The following is a 16,200-nucleotide window of genomic DNA, read 5'->3' as shown; positions in this document are numbered from 1 at the left end:
AATACCAGGGAAAGGAGAAAAGGTCTATTCATTCATGTTTGAAAAGGTTTTGCTAGAGTTTGCAGTTCTTATCGTCACTAAGCCTTTCTTATTCCCACTGCATGTTGTATAACTTTAACAGCTTGTCTTTTCAATACTGGTAATAGTGAGTGAATTGGATTTGATTCCACTTCTTTAGAGCTTTTCTTGTATAGTTGAAAGGCATTAAGGACCCTAGTTCTGCAAGTTTAACCCATGCAGTTAAACTCCTAGAAGCCAGTCTTAGGGGCATTCTGCAGTCAGTCACGCTTTTCTTATATTTTCAGCTACACATATATCGTGTTAATTAAGCATGCACAGCTCCTTGCTGCCAATGTTTAGCTCTTTGTAAGTATAATATGATTCTGTGCAAACTGACAGGGCTGGTTTTGAAGGCTGAAAAACTGCATGTTATTTCAATGTATGTACAAAGTCAGAAAGTTTTCCTATACATACAGTGAGTTGTAAAACTGAAGAAACTGAAGAATATTTGAGCACAGGCCCGTGGCATTGCTTCATGTACAAGTGAAAACAACTGAGACTGTGTTCTGCCTGTGTTTCCAGGTGACCAGACACGTTAGCTCTGACCTTGCATGGTGCCCTGCTTTAGCTAAAAGCATTGCTGAGAGAAAGAGCTGGTGGAGAGCATTGTGCTAATGGAGTTATAAGGATTTCAGATGAGCACTGGCTTATGTCCAACTCATCAAGAGCACATGCAGAGCTCGTTCACATCTGTCTGTACTTTCCTCTGTAGCCCTGTTCGTGCTTTCCACATGGGGTGATAACTGTTAACATCTATTACAGAGTGTACAGTGTGCTCTGTGTGTGTGTAGGTTAAAATATGCATTGACAAGAAAAAAGAAGCCAGTGAAGTGGAAGAAATGCCAAAGAACACAAGGTTTTAAATTTTCAAAATGAAGTTTATCCATTTCTATACTGGCCTAGAGAGTGAGCTGTGGAAAGAATTGATACAATTGAAATGCTGATGGGAAGGTCAGAGGTTTGTGCAGTAGTAACAGGCAGAAGAGTAAAGGTTCTCAAGCGCACATCAACTTGACCTTTGGTGAGTAAATGTTTGGACACTGGTGGCACAGGCAGGTAGTTAGAGGTATCACATTTTATTTTGGACCTAAACTTTTAGTCTGCTTATGGAAATGCAGCCCATTAGTTGATAGAAGTAATTTTGAAAAGTGATGTGTCTACATAAACAGTTTCCAAGTGTCTCTTGCTTTGACTACAGGTGCAAATTGCAGTTAATCCAAGTTGCCAGTATTGTGGGGACTTGGTTTTGTAACAATTAATTGATTCTGAGCTAATTTCCACAAAATATATTAGTAAGGAAAAAATACTTCCTCTTTGAACCTGGACACCTGATCCTCCTCTCTTACTTTGCTTTCAGCTTGTTTATATTCGAGAGAATGCTGTATCCAAATGCAAAACATCTTTCATAGCTGCTTCTTAGTTGAGTCATACTCCAATACCTATCCATTTCTTTTTTTTTTAATATTACAGACCAGAATGAGGAGTCTGATGCCAATGAAGGCTCAGTTCAGTATGGCATACTGCAGCCACCTGACACTAACTTTAGCAGAAGTTGACATTCTACAGATTTTCTATCTAGCTAAGCATTGCAACTTGAACTATCTTTTTTGCTTTTTTTCATGAGATGCTGAATTCTGCAAATACAGTGGCAGATGATCAGCATATCTCACCACTTCACTTTGTATTCATCTGTAAGTTCATCTGTTTTAAATTTAATTCCTGTATTTGTTCACTTAACGGCTGAAATTTCCCTTCCCACATTTTATTCTAAAACTAAGAAATGTTTACTTGTATGTATTCTGAAAATAGGATAATCTGTTTCTTGTATGAAACACACAATTATTTGCAGATTTATTCTTCCCCTCTCCCTTTATGTATTTCTGCTCCTCTCATATTTGCATGTTAAATTTGAACAAATTTACTAGAAGATTTTAGATTAAAAACACTTTCTTCAAAGTCTTAAGTAAAAAGGCAGCTGAGTAAAGGAGAGTCTTATAAGTGCTCCACCTAAGAAAAAGGACTGATTTTCACTTTATTAAATTGAAAAATTCTACATGGAAGCATTTCCTATTCCTGTCATATGAAAAGCTTTCACTGGCACTTACAATCATATGGGTTGCAAATCTGTATCAAACAAGACTATTGCTACTTCTGGTGTTCACATAGCTTCCACTATTTTCCCATTGCATATTTCCCATCTGTCAAATTTTACTGAAATCTGAGTTGCACAATGATTTTCTAAAGGTTTATCAACAAACATTTTGTTATGTCCAGTATTATTTCACTTTTGCAAATAAAGGGGACTGTTGACTTTGCTCCTGTTAGTAGTTTGATAATGACTATGATGTAACTCCCTATGTGTTGTAAATGTAAATTGCTTATCTTCAGGAGAGTGTATGAATTCAAAACTAAGGCCTCTAAATTTTTTTGTAAAGTTTAACTCAGTTGGGATTCTCTGCAAGGTCTTAGTAACTAGCTGGATAAGAACAGATAAGTATTAGACCAGATTACCCAGAGATTGTGGAATTTCTAGTATGGGAAGTAAAGAACAGGTTAGACAAGCACCTGTCAGGTTTAGCTTAGGAAGATCTTAGGAAGTAAAGGTGACTGGTAGACAAAATAATGTTTTCATGGTCTCTTGTAGCTCTACCTTTTAAAATCCTGTTAATCATTTTAACCAACCCTTTTTCTAAATGTGCTGCACTGAAGTGTGAAAAATATCCTTTTAACTTATTGGTAAAATCACCAGCTGAGCTTTCTCTTACCAAGAACATTCAGTGGTCCCACAAGTGCCTAATATGACTTTTAAGAATATGCAATGGCACTAGTCTGAAGAATGAAAGCTGGAACTGAGACCACTAAAGTATGGTTTTTGTACTCATTTCAGATCAAAGTTTGATATGAAATTCCTAGATAAATCTCTGAAACTCAATACATGTTTATGCCTGTGATAGTGTTATCATAGCTTTATTTTTCAATTCATCTGGCCAAATATAAAATTAAAAGTGCAGTAAATTACTGACAACTGCAGCATTTACCTAATGTACATGTAACAGCCAAACTGCTTCACATTTTTTAAAACTCAGCCATATCAGGCTGTATGTAAATAGCACCTACAGTGTATTAAGCAGAAGAAAAGATAAGGCAATTGGAAGCTGCCAGATTCAAAATTTATGGCCAAATTTCTCAAGAGTAAATGTATGTAATTTTCCTGCCATTGATTATTCTTCTTGCTTTATGTTCTTGCAGATTTTCTCCTCATTACCCTACAGTTATATTTGGTCACATCAGGAAACTGTGTAAACCTTGAACCAAATCCTGTGAAAGCTGAATAATGACAGTGGAACTCTGAATGCAGGCATAAAGTAGAAGTGAGGTTTCAGTATCAATCTGGCTAAGGTTTAGAAATCAAATAAAACCCGAGTTGAAGAAGTAGATTCTGCCTTTATGACTATACAAGAGGAGAAGGAGAATGGACGTGGTGCCCATCTCCACAAGCAGCAGACAAAGAAGTAACAAGGAGTGGTTTACTCTGTTTCCATTGAGATCAACTGAGTGACTGTCATCAGGGACTAAAGACTGACAAATGGTGACTGTGGTGAACTTCACTCTTGGTGTCTCTGCTCAAACCATGTGAAGAGACAATCACCAGAATCTATACTGGACACGGAAAAATTCTAGGGGAATTCAATTGATTTTTCTTCTTTTGCTTTTTCCATCCAGTTTTAGGACTACTGAATAATGGGATTTTAGTTAATAGTCTAATGTTAGGTTTTCTACTTTTTCCCCTGACAAATTTATACGGAATGAAAAAAAAATTAATCTGGATCTCTGCAATGACTACTGCTGCCAAGGGCTGCATTTAGTGTATCACATGCTACTCACTTCTCTGTCTAAATTTCCTCTGTAAGACATGACAAAAGCCATGTTGTTCATCTGGGCTCCTTCACCTCGTAACTTATGTTAACGACCTTGTCATCACACAATATTTTAAGAACTATCAGAAAGGCACAGCCTTATCAAGGGGAAATACCAAGCTGACCATGATAGGTCATGTTTTGCCATTATTTTAAAAAATGCATTTTGCTGAGTTCTTTTTGGTTTTTTTTTTTACTGTTGATAACTGATTTGAAAATTGCATAATGAACACTGTCTTCCAATTTTATAAATAGTAAATTATGCATAGATATCTTAATATATAAGGAAACAATAAATGTCCTATATGTTTTTTAATCAGTCATGTAGAAAAAGCAGCTTGAATTGAGGGCTTCATAAAACTGTTACCTGAGTTCTGAGTTTAATCATATCAGCTTCCATCTGGGAGTTGGATTCATTTAGTTCTTTGATTTCTTCATCTAACTGTTTAATTTCTTCATCATTTTCTATACCTGTGTGACATAAAAATAAAAGGGGTGTTAAAATAATTAACATTTAAATCAGAGTTCAGTGAATTAATTATTTCCATATTTATATAATAAATTGATATTTATTTATTTCAAGTAATAAAAAGGAAGCATTCTTCAAATTTTTATTCTGCAGTTCAAAAGAAGTATTTTCAACTACTTTTACTTTTAAAATTGCAGTAATTCTCCAGTGAAAATACTGAAAATACCTGGAGGATCAAAAGGACCTTTATATTATAAGAAATGTACCTGCAGCAACAAATTTCACTCCACTGTCATATGTAATTTATTTAAAGAGTGTGTCCATTTACAGATCTTCTGAAGGAAAGTAAAAAACTTAACATGGTAATCTTTTCATATTACAGCATTATCAAGAGAAGCTGTAACTAATTCAGAATTTTTTTTCTCAACAAAGAGAAATTTTGTTGATGTACTGGGATATACTGTGATTCTGCAGTTGTTTTTAATGTTGGACGATGGCTCAGAATGGTTCAGAAGGGTTCAGAAGGGTGTTATTAAATAACAATATATAGAGTAATTTTAAAATGCAAGTGCTTTCTCACATTTTTTGAAATAAATATTAAAAGCAACAGAACTTTAAAGTTAACTGCATTTCTAAGAATTCAGACAGGAATGAACTGTAACAATTTAATTTATTTATCTTTATAATTAATATAAAAAAGCATAAAATAATCCTGGGATGAGACAGATAGATCTGTCTTTTTTCAAGTCAAAGTGTGAACACCTAAAGCCAGAGAAACTGGTGCTCCCACCCTCCTTCTTCTGCTGGTGTGAATCTTTCAAACCTTCCCCCACAGTGCCTGACTCTGATAGGAAAGATGTCATAGAATTATAGAATGGCTTGGGTTGGAATGGACCTTGAGGATTATCTAGTTTCAACCCCTCTGCCATTGGCTGGAACACCTTCCCAGAGCAGGGAAGACTACACCAGGTTTTTCACGGCCCCATCCAGCCTGGCCTGAAACACTTCCAGGGAGGAGGCATCCACAGCTTCTCTGAACAACCTGTTCCAGTGCCTCAACTCTCTCACAGTAAGGAGTATTTTCCTAATAGCCAATCTAAACCTACTCTCTTGCAGTTTGAAGCCCTTTCCTCTTTGTCCTGTCACTACGTGCCCTTGTGAAAAGTCCCTCTCCATCTCTGTTGCAAGATCCCTTCAGGTACTAGAAGGCTGCAACTGGGTGACCTCAAGGCCTTCTCTTTTTCAGGCTGAACAATCCCAATTCTCTCAGCCTTTCCTCACAGCAGAGCTGCTCCATCCCTCTGATCATCTTGCTGGCCTCCCCTGGACTCACTCCCACAGCTCCATGTCCTTCCTGTGCTGGGACCCCAGAGCTGGTGCAGGTGGGGTCTCAGCAGGGCAGAGCAGAGGGGCAGAATCCCCTCCCCGCGCTGCCTCTGATGCAGCCCAGGGCACGTTTGGCTCTCCAGGCTGTTAGGGCACATGGCTGGGCCATGTCCAGCCTCTCACCCCCTCACACCCCCAAATCCTCCTCAGCAGGGCTGCTCTGGATCTGCTCATCCCCAGCCTGTGTTGATGCTGGGGCTTGCCCCGACCCAGGTGCAGCACCTTGCACTTGGTCTTGTTAAACCTCCAGTTTGGTGTCATCTGCCAGTTTGCTGAGGGGGCACCTGATCCCGTTGTCATTAATGCAGATATTAAATAACACTGGTCCCAGTACAGACCCCTAAGGGACAACACTTATCACTAATGTCCATTGGGACTCTGGGCCATTGAGCACCACCCTCTGGATGTGACAATCCAACCAATTCCTTATTCACCTAACACTGCACCCATCAAATCCATCTGTATCCAATTCAGAGAGAAAGATGTTGTTGAAGATCACAGCTGTGGCTTTATAGAGGTCCAGGTAAGTGACATCTGTAGCTCTTCCCTTGCCCATTGATGTAGTCACCCCATCATAGAAGTCCACTGGGTTGCTCAGGCAGGTCATGTGTCCAAGTAGCCAAAATATCCATATATTACTCCTTAAGGCATTCTTCCTGGGCATGGCAGATACTTATAGTTTTCAATACTACCCAGGTTGTAGAGAAAATAACATCCAGATCTCTTACTCCCTGATTACAAACTCTTGAACAAAGACAGCCACTGCTTTCTCCAGCTGTGCTGGCCATGTGGGCTGAGGTGCCTCCTGCACTGCGTTCAAGTGCTCTGTGGCTCTAAATGCAGTTAACGCCAACAGTTAAGAAGGCATGCACTGCCACAGACTAAGTGACTACATAGTTTTCCAAGAAAATTCAGGACTTGGGCACCTTCCAGACAAGTTTTTATCATATTACTTACTTGAACTACATTTTGCTTTTACTGCACTTCAACTACCAGGGTACTATCCTGACTTTCATCCAAGGTACCTTCATCATCTTCCCTGCAACTCAAGGTTCTCAGGAAGAATTGCAGTTTACTGGAGCTGAAATGGCACAAAGCCATCTCCATCTGCCAGAGGTTATAGAGCCACAGGTCCAAATGAATTCAAGGGAACTCAGGAGGAATTGACCTTCTGGAAATAAACCCTTTTTCTCTTCTGAATCCTGTAACAATATAAGACTAACTATCACCCTTTGATGAATGAAGTGTGAACCAGCAAATTATAATAGTATATTCTACTTTGAAATATTTTAGAGTTTTAGATTTATATAGACATAACTCAATCTGACTGCTCTACTCCTGGCTCAGGTTTCCAGAGCATAAGACCTGGTTTCACTTCTACTGACAGTGAATTCACAATTTATATAGAGTGGATTTATACATGTAGGAAAAAAGGCAAAAGAGTAACAGTAACTTTAGTTTACAGAGAATTGGTATTTAAGAAGTTAATGATTAAAAATTTACCATTACTGGCCCGCTGCTTTATTGTTAGCATTTGTTCTCCAGACAGCTTTGCTTTCTTCATTGCTGAAGTAGCTCTGGGGCATCCTGATAAACTGTGAACAGTAAGGAGCCTGTTAATTTTGACAGGTCATTGAAAAGAAATCTGTAATCCAAAGCTTTAATAAAAACAGTATCAGAGACATGGTTTATTTTCACTGCCTAGCACCGAAAGATGCACTAGTCTGAAAAAATAAAGGACTTACCAGTAGTGATTTCATTGTTTTGTTTTTCTTCCAAGATCTTTTTGCATAGACAGCTAATTAGAAGTCAGATACACAGTTCAATTTGCTTAAGACAAAATACTTTTAATAAAACATTTTATTTTAAAAGCAGTTATTGTCTAAATACTCCCACTCGAATTTACGTGTCCCTGTCTGAACTTCCTCCCTTTTTAGATTCAAATGTTCAAACATGGAACTGAATGCTGAGAGAAGAGGACATGAGCTACCTCTCATATACAAAAGACTAGCTCTTATAAACGGCTTTTCTTTGTGAATATCACCTACTGAGCCAGCTGAATTGCCCTTTTCTAATTTTTTTCTTAAAATGGCAGTAACTTATGTGTTGGCTTGTTGTTGGAGCCCAAGGAAACAATTCCAATAGAAATGACCTTGTTTTAATGGGGGATATATATGTCTTATAATGCATATCTGTTACATTTATGGATGTACATTCAGTTATCTCTTCTCTCTCACATTGCCAAAATATTAAGCTTTTTAATTACATTGTACAAAACAGTTTGATAGCCAAAGTCTTAGCAGTCTTTATTGTAAAAATTAAAATACAGATCAGACAGTGCTCAGTATTTAACAAGTAATGGTACACCAAATTACCCCCTTTTTCTAAAATCACATATTTCACGTAGTTGCACTATTGCAGATAAGAGAAAATACATATTCAATCTAATTTAATGATGCAAAACCAAAATCTTATTCTGAGGAAGCTGTAGCTTTAGTTAAGGGAATTTAGAAGCTTGCTAAACAATTTCCTCTTTCCTCAACATTTCAGTTTTCATATCCATGCAAACTGAGTAATGTTATGTACTTTTCATTGCATTTGAGGAACATTTATATTTCCTCTCCAAATCCAAAAGAAGATTTTTTTTACAATTTTTAATTGTGCAAATCAGATTCAAATTTGTAATATGGAGGAAAGGGGTATCTGATTAAAAGCATTTCTTTAAGTAGAGATGCAAATTCTTTCTAAATAAAGTCCTCTCATTTAGGTACAGTCTGATTATTGAAACCATTCTTCTGAAAAGCCTAGACTACTGTTATCAAGTGCAGTCATACAAAAAAGGATTGCTCTTAGGAAAATACATTAAAAAATTATTTTCTCAGTGAAAGAATCTGTGTTCAACATTTCATACAGCTTTGTGACTAAGAAGATGTATAATAAAATAATACTTGTAGGATCAAGAAATGGCATGACCTAGTAGCTTTTGGCTGTGGCTGAGTTGGTAGGATGCCAAATTACTACTCCAAGGTCTGCTAAGGACTCAGTGTGTGACTGTAAACAACTGTCCTCTTGATGTGTCAAAGGGAGCCTTGAAGACAATTAAGAAGGAGAGGATTTGGTGTTTTGGTAAAAAAATGTTGGCACAGAGAAAGAAATGGGATAACAGTATATGCAAAGTTTCTGCATCATTTAACTGACTTCATTTTTGTAACCTTTCAGTTGATTTAATGAATTTTCTCCTATATTGTACTTGCTCTTTTTCAGAAGAAGTTAGCACCACTGGGCATAAAAACAACTGCATTAGATTACTCTCATCTTTTTCTGTAGCCTTTTCCTCTCTAAAAGTCCTGACTGATAACAACCCCTCAAAATAAAATCAGTCCTCAAAAAGCCTATAGGTGCAGCATTCAAACAGACCAACAAGAAACCAGGATCCTAGAACAGCACATCTGAGAGAAGAGAAAAATAATCAAACAAATCAAATTTGTTCTGAAGTATTAGAAATCTACTGTGTGATTCAGTGTGCCTAAATCCAAATTTTGGTGCCAAGCGCCCAATCTTATTCTCAGGCCATGACTCTACACACCAAGTTTTCAGGACTGCCTAAACCTGTAGATATCTTCTCAGCTAGTCTGGAAGGTTATCTCTCCACTGGTGTGCCCAGGGTGCTCCAAAGTGCACTCTCACCCTGAGGCCCCAGGTACAAGGTTCCATATGTGCAATACTAAACTCTCCTATTTCACAAAACGGGGTGGTCACATTCTAGCTGCCAAACAGCAACTGTCCATGGCCCATCACCACTGGAGAGAGATGTATTGCCAGAATATGGAGCACCCACAGCTTGGCTGCAGTTCAGGCACCCTTCTGCCTCAACTGAACCACAAAGATCTGTGTGCTGTGCTCCATCCTTGCTGCTGGAACTGTTGGAGAGTCCTTCTGCACGGATTATCTACCTTCTTCTAGAGGCAGCCAGATGAATCACAAGTTAGTGAGGAGAAAGGCAAAGAGCTGCCTGTTTTTTGGGAATTTTAGTGAAGATGCAGAAGCCTTCCACATTCTGTAGCCAGATTAGTTTTGTTCTAACCCACTGGTGATCTAATACAGTATGTACAGACAAAGGAGGGCTATGACCAAAATGAGATTTTTGCAATACATCTGCATGCCTAATCCACAAGCTTCCTCTTTTTTCTTCCCCAATCCTTACGTGCACAGCTTTAACTTGTGCATAATGCACCTCTATGACTACCTTTAGCTTGTTACATGTCTGTCCTTAGAAGAGGCCATGAATGAACACATGGTCCTAAATTTTCCAGTGGCTTTATGCAATTTGAGAAAGCATTCAAAACTCCCAAAGGTATCCCACTCACCACAGAGGAACATGCTAAAGCCAGACCATGCCATTGCTTTCCTCTGCAGATCTTTTCTGGAAAATCTGTCTCTTCATTAATTATATATTGTATTGTAAGCAGATGAGCTCACTTTCCTGAGTTGGGCACTTTCAGTTTTAGTGAAACAGATACCAAGTTAGTAACCTAAATTAAGAGTATTGACTTCTACTACAGTTTGTTTAACTTGTCTAAATTCTTCAGAAATTACTTAGTCAAAGATAGCAATGCGCACCCTTTTCGCTTTGCTCTGTTCTTAATTAAGTTACTTTAAACTGTTTTAAGTAATTAAAAAGTGAATTAGGACTTTTAGAATAAGCTTCTACTCTACAAGGACATTCTACCTCTTATCTAATTGACTATGTTTGCTTCTACTGAAGGCAACTGCTCTTTGAATTGAGAACAGCCAAAAGAACTCAGGATATATGGGATGACAAGATGAAAAACAAAGTGAAGGCAGTGTTGCACAAAAGTGGGCTGTGGTACAAAGGCTGAACCCTACAGAGGTGTCAAGTTAACCAAAAAGCTTGAATCGACATCCCAGTGAGACTGAGAGTTGCTTGAGATTTCTAGAAGACTGAATGATAGAAGGAGACAGAAGGACAGAAGGACACAGGAGTATATTTGATTTTATTTTCTCCTGTGGCTGGCAAACAAAAGAATATAAGTGAAAGCTATTTCAGTGCTTTAAGAGTTACGCAATACATGCTTTAGATATCTCAGAAATAAAAAAAGGCTATGAGAAATATCTAGGTAGTAGTTTTGTTAAGGATAATATTTATCCTTGCCTTAAGTATGCTATGAAGCTGGATATTAGGAAAAGGTTCTTCACCCAGAGGGTTGTTGGGCAATGGAACAGGCTCCTCAGGGAAGTGGTCACAGCCTGATGGAGTTCAAGAAGTGTTTGGACAATACTCTCAGGCACCTGCTATGATTCTTGGGTCTGGACTTCGATGACTTCGACTTTGACTCCTTATGTGTCCCTTCCAACTCAGGATATTCTATTATTAAGTTTGAATCCTTTACTTTTGATGTTTGTCAAAAGTAGGTTTTCAAACTTTACACTGACACAATTCTGCAGCTTATTAATTCCAGCAAAGAATTAATAAAATTAATCACAATTATCTCACTTGCTTCTGCCATTATTCTCATACACACAAGATATCATAAGAATATATAAACATAGTTGAGTATTCTTTCCATAATAAAAATTAGTTAGGCTCTCTAACAGCATTGCTGGGATGCTGATGTAATAGATTCAGTATAAATGGTTTTTATTTGGTATAAACCTACAAAACCATGAATTATCTCTGTCAGACTCTGGATGCCACAGGGCTTGAAGCCACAGCATTTTGGCAGGGCTGTGAGAAGCACCAAAACCTAACTCTGGACTCCCCCTGAGTTTCTGATTCACCAAGAGCTGTGAGTCTCTGCTGTATCTACAACCAGATGACCATCAACACCTTATTTTGTTGGGATACAATATGTCTTGGCTTGTGATAAATTTCTACTGTTGGGCTTAACCTCTAATTTGAGAAAGCAAAGTATTGTCTGGCACATCATTCTAGAAAACCACCCTCTGCCATAACTTACAAAATACCATAAAGACTGTATGGTGATTGTATCTATTAGAGTTGAACATAAGGTGAAGAATGAATTTTCTTTCTGGTTTAGCACTGTGTTATCTTGCTGCAACCAGTGCCTCACCATATATTCAGTGGATTTGGAAATAGGGTGAAATTTGTTCAAAAATAAAATAAAAATTAGTGGGTGAAAAAGTTTTAAAGGAGTTTTTAGGTAGTGTTCAGTGCACATTTATCAAGAAATTTAGATTAAATAAATGTAAGCTAAAATCCTGAACTGTTTCAAGAATGTAATTGCACTGTCTTCAGGGATGCAAACAACAGAGGCCACCAGAGTGAAGGATCATTGACCAAGTGGAGCAATTGTTTGGGCGACCAATTTTAGTTATCTGGGTTCCAGTTGTGTGTTAAATACATTTTTTTCCTCAGTAGAAAGATGCAGTTTAGTCCCTCTTGAAGCTGGAGAATTTGCACTTGGCTTTTCAAGTGAAGAAAACAATTTCCAAACAAAGTAGATATATGGGAAAGGAGAAGATAAAGGTCAAACAAACCACAAATTTTATATTTGGTATGTCAAGTGTTGAAGTTTACAAAGAAAGAAATAACAGAGTATAAAGAAACCACAGCCTCAAACCCAAAAAGCATCCTGAGGAAAAATTTTATGAACCCTGCAAGATGTTTATAGGTTCACTACCACAATGATTTTTCAAAAATAAAATGAAGCATTTCTCGTGTTTATTAAAAATCGCATTGTCTGTAGACTAGAGGAAGGAACAAGTCACTTTCAAGGGACCTCTTTTAACTAGAGATATATTCAAAACAAGCCCCAGATGTAAATCCTTTTGAAATTCAGGGAAATACAGATCAAAATGAGAATGACTGTTTTATTTTGTTAATGGCTGAAACCTTACTAAGCTCCTCAACTATTTGCTAATGTTTGAAGTTCAAGTTAAGAGATCAAAGTAGCCCATTCCTTAGTTTAATATTAAATCCATGAACCACTCTTTTTTTTCTATGTTGAAGGGTATCAGCTTTAGTGACTTCCTTATTCCCGTGAGTAAATTCTACTACGCACCTTAAAGGATGAAACAGTCTATGCACAACTCCAGCAGAGATTAAAGCAACCCTCCCTAAACCAGCACTCATTTTTATTTACATTCAAGGATGATTGGCTTTTCCCCAGGTTCTTATTGAGATGTGAAGCAAAGGGAATCCAGGAGAGACGTTCTGCCAACAAGGTAGTTCTGTTTTCATGGAGATTGCTGCGACTCACAGAGGAATCTCTTCTCCCCACACGACCCCAGCTGCCTTTGTGTGGTGTTGGGTGTCAGAAAAAATAACCTCTTCAGCTCAGTTTCAGAATTCTTCATTGGAAAAGAATGATTTTTATTAATGTGGTCCTTTATAGGTCTTGTTTCCTGGCTAAAGCTTTTTGTTTGGTTGGTTGGTTGGGGTTTTTTGCAGGTTTGGGGGGTTTTTTTGGTGCATTTACGACTTCTTTGGGTGCATTCCCAACTCACACCTGAATGCTTGCTGTGAAAAAGTTCAATTTTGGGTCAGGAGGGAAATCTAAGTTAAAAATACTAAAAGCTTGAGGTAATGCGGAAAGTGACAGCTCCTAATTCAAGTTGTTTTCCAAAGGTGCGGAAGAAAGTAGCTGAGATTTTATTCTGTTTAAATAAATCTTTGCTTCAGAAGTAAGAAAAATCAAACCACTATCCAAATGGCCATAAAAAATACAGCCATTATGATTAAAATAAAATGCAAGCTTTTCAAAATTATTTTAATAATATCTGATCATTGTTTCAAAAAAACTTTCTGGAAAGAACTATGTTCTTATTTTAGTGGGGGGAGGGTTAAATTAGCATTAAAATCTGATCAGTCAGAGGCACCAAATGGACATCAAGAGAGAGTGAATGGCCACCCAGAAGAAGAGAAGGTTATTTGTTTTTGTTTTTGTTTTTTTTTTATTGGAGATTTAAAAGGCAAGGTAGCGTTTTAGTTTAATTATGCCTATCCCTCATAACAAAAGAACAAAGCAGGCATCAGGTAAGAAAAACAAAAATAGGAATTATGCAGAGATGTTAACATGGCAAAGCTGAGAGAAAAAGCCTCGAGAGCAAACTCAATTTGAAAGGAATCCCCCTGGGGCATAAATATACAGCAGAAAAGGGATTAATGAATCTTGAAATGCTGAAACTGTGAGAGCACTGCCAAAGTTGCCCTTCAGCTGGGCACAGTAGTCCCTTGGCAAATTCACATCATATTTAGTTAACTGAGGCTGCTTAGTCAGCAAAGAGGCTTTGTGGGTGGGCTTCTCACATGTGTTAATGAGCTGTGACCTCTATCATCCCTGAAGAGGGAAAGAGGTTTGGCTCTTTCCCAATGTGTAACAACTATTAAAAAAAAATCTCTCATTTATTTTTTAGTGAGTGAGTACCCACTGCAGCACACTGCATGACTTACAGGTGGCCCCAGCCCTAAGCCACGCACTTAATGGGACACAACTGAATGCCCCAGGAGCTGGGGGCTGGCTTCTGCAAAGCTTATCAGCCTCTCTCCTGCCCACAACAGGACAGATGACCTGAAGACCAGTGGATTTACTGGGCTGTTGAATAGGAAGAAAGGTTGAGACTTCCCTGTGTATAAATAGGTAGGGTGTATGTTTAGCTACGTGATCTATTTAGTGACCAAGTACAGCTCCCTTTGGCACTTAAAATGAAGCACAATTTCTCTGAACACTTTGTATAGGCAGCAAGGAGAAAAATGTATTTCAAAAGGAAAATTCATCCCTCCTGAAATCTAAAAAGTCTTCCTGTATTCTCTGCTTTTTTATGAGCTATGTCTGGAATGAGGACAAGCAGACATAACCAGACAGCTTCTGCTAAGTGCCTGAAATCAAGGAGGTGTCACATTGCAAACACCTGTACAATTGCTGTCTGCTGTAATTTGTCAGGTCTGCTAAGCAAAATGATTTTTCTAGTTTATATTGTGCAATCTGCTTTTTCTAATACAGATTTCGTATTATTTTCTCTGTGACTTTCCCAAGGCAAGTAAACCTCTTAAGTCCTTTTAGATTATCTTACTATCAAGAGGAACAGTTTAACAAATGGTACATCTGATTAAAATACTATTCCATTCTTCTTCCAGCTTGTAATGAAAAGAGCTGGCAGAATTACCTGCAAAGGGCCTAACTCTTTCAACGACCAGGTTCTGCATTTAGTCACTTGTAACTTTTGCCAAATTTTAACTGATCTGACTGAAATCTTCAGTGGTAACTGTCAGGCCAGGCTCATTTTTCCCCCCAAATGTCATAGGAAAAATATTTGTATTTCTCAGAATATACTTCTATACCACTGTTTTGTCCATATACATGATTTTGTCCCTGCTGAGGAGAACAAAAACTCCAAATAATTCTGTGAATAACTCTAACTGTCTGTGAATTGGAGCAAGAAACATTTCATGAGGTGTTGCTCTGAGTTTAGAGATGCATTCTGCTGTCTTCATGAAAACAAAAGTAGATTGGTCAGAGCTATAACCCTCTGACAGAGTGTCCATTGGACATGCTAAATGGATGAATTAGTGTTTAGCACCAGACCCTCCATGTACTTTTTGTGGGAGCCTTCCCTTCCACCAGCCCTGTTCAGGGCTGCAGGGCCTGCAGCAGAAGAATGCTTGCTGGAAGCAATGCCTGAGACTGCCTGTCCTGTTCTGCCAGTGCACCAACTACTGCAAATGCTGGGGACTGAGCAGCTCAGGAGTGAGAAGACTGATCAGGAGCCCCAGGGACTGAGGAGGGAAGAGGGCCAGAACACCACTGTAGGCAAGAATGAGGATGGGAAGAGGAAGGTGTTGAAAAGCGGTTTAGGAAGACCCTTCTCCTTTAATGTCAACACAAAATTACTAAGTAAAAAAAATCCTTTGCACTGCAGGAGCCACCACACAGATTTTTTTATGTCTATTATTATTACATTTAATTGCCACATTGCTTTCCTTGTCTTCTTGGAAATGTCAACGCACTTCCATGCCTGTCATCTTTTAATGATGCCAGCATGATGCTTATCATTGAAAGTTGTAGCTACTGTTAAATGCTGTGAATTTGGTTAGTTCTTCTATACTCTTAATGATGTATGATGTTCTCCTGCTGAATTGCAATGTACAGCTTGTAGGAGAAACTAATAGATGGGAAACAGCAAAATAAATCAATTACAGGAAGGGGACAGACAGATTAAGACCAAATGAACAAACACCTGAAACAACTTAAAAGGCTTACCAAAGAAAGAGTAAAACAGTGATAACTAAAAGTGAATTAATTTTGACACAAATGCAGCACTCTTACTGCAGCAACAAATAAAAGCATGGACAAGAGTTGACCTGACAAGAGACCTGGCTAGAAATAG

General features: G+C 38.1%; 1 protein-coding gene across 18 annotated transcripts in view; it reads right to left on the bottom strand.

Annotated features, from left to right (window-relative positions):
• Positions 1-16,200, bottom strand: part of MYT1L (myelin transcription factor 1 like) — a 310,285-nt gene that overhangs the window by 3,340 nt on the left and 290,745 nt on the right. For 12 of the 18 annotated variants that reach the window (XM_059467593.1, XM_059467592.1, XM_059467600.1 and 9 more), the window contains 2 exons: positions 7,336-7,427; positions 4,339-4,448 (listed from right to left, as the gene is read on the bottom strand). In XM_059467593.1, coding sequence (XP_059323576.1) covers positions 4,339-4,448; positions 7,336-7,427 — 202 coding nt within the window. The remainder of the gene's footprint in view (positions 1-4,338; positions 4,449-7,335; positions 7,428-16,200) is intronic. The other 6 variants (XM_059467598.1, XM_059467601.1, XM_059467611.1 and 3 more) reach the window with 1 other exon arrangement.

This window comes from Ammospiza nelsoni, chromosome 3, assembly GCF_027579445.1.
Source record: "Ammospiza nelsoni isolate bAmmNel1 chromosome 3, bAmmNel1.pri, whole genome shotgun sequence".
NCBI lineage: Eukaryota > Metazoa > Chordata > Aves > Passeriformes > Passerellidae > Ammospiza > Ammospiza nelsoni.
The sequence above is the reverse complement of the archived record's forward strand: the minus strand, read 5'-3'. Positions and strand labels throughout refer to the sequence as shown.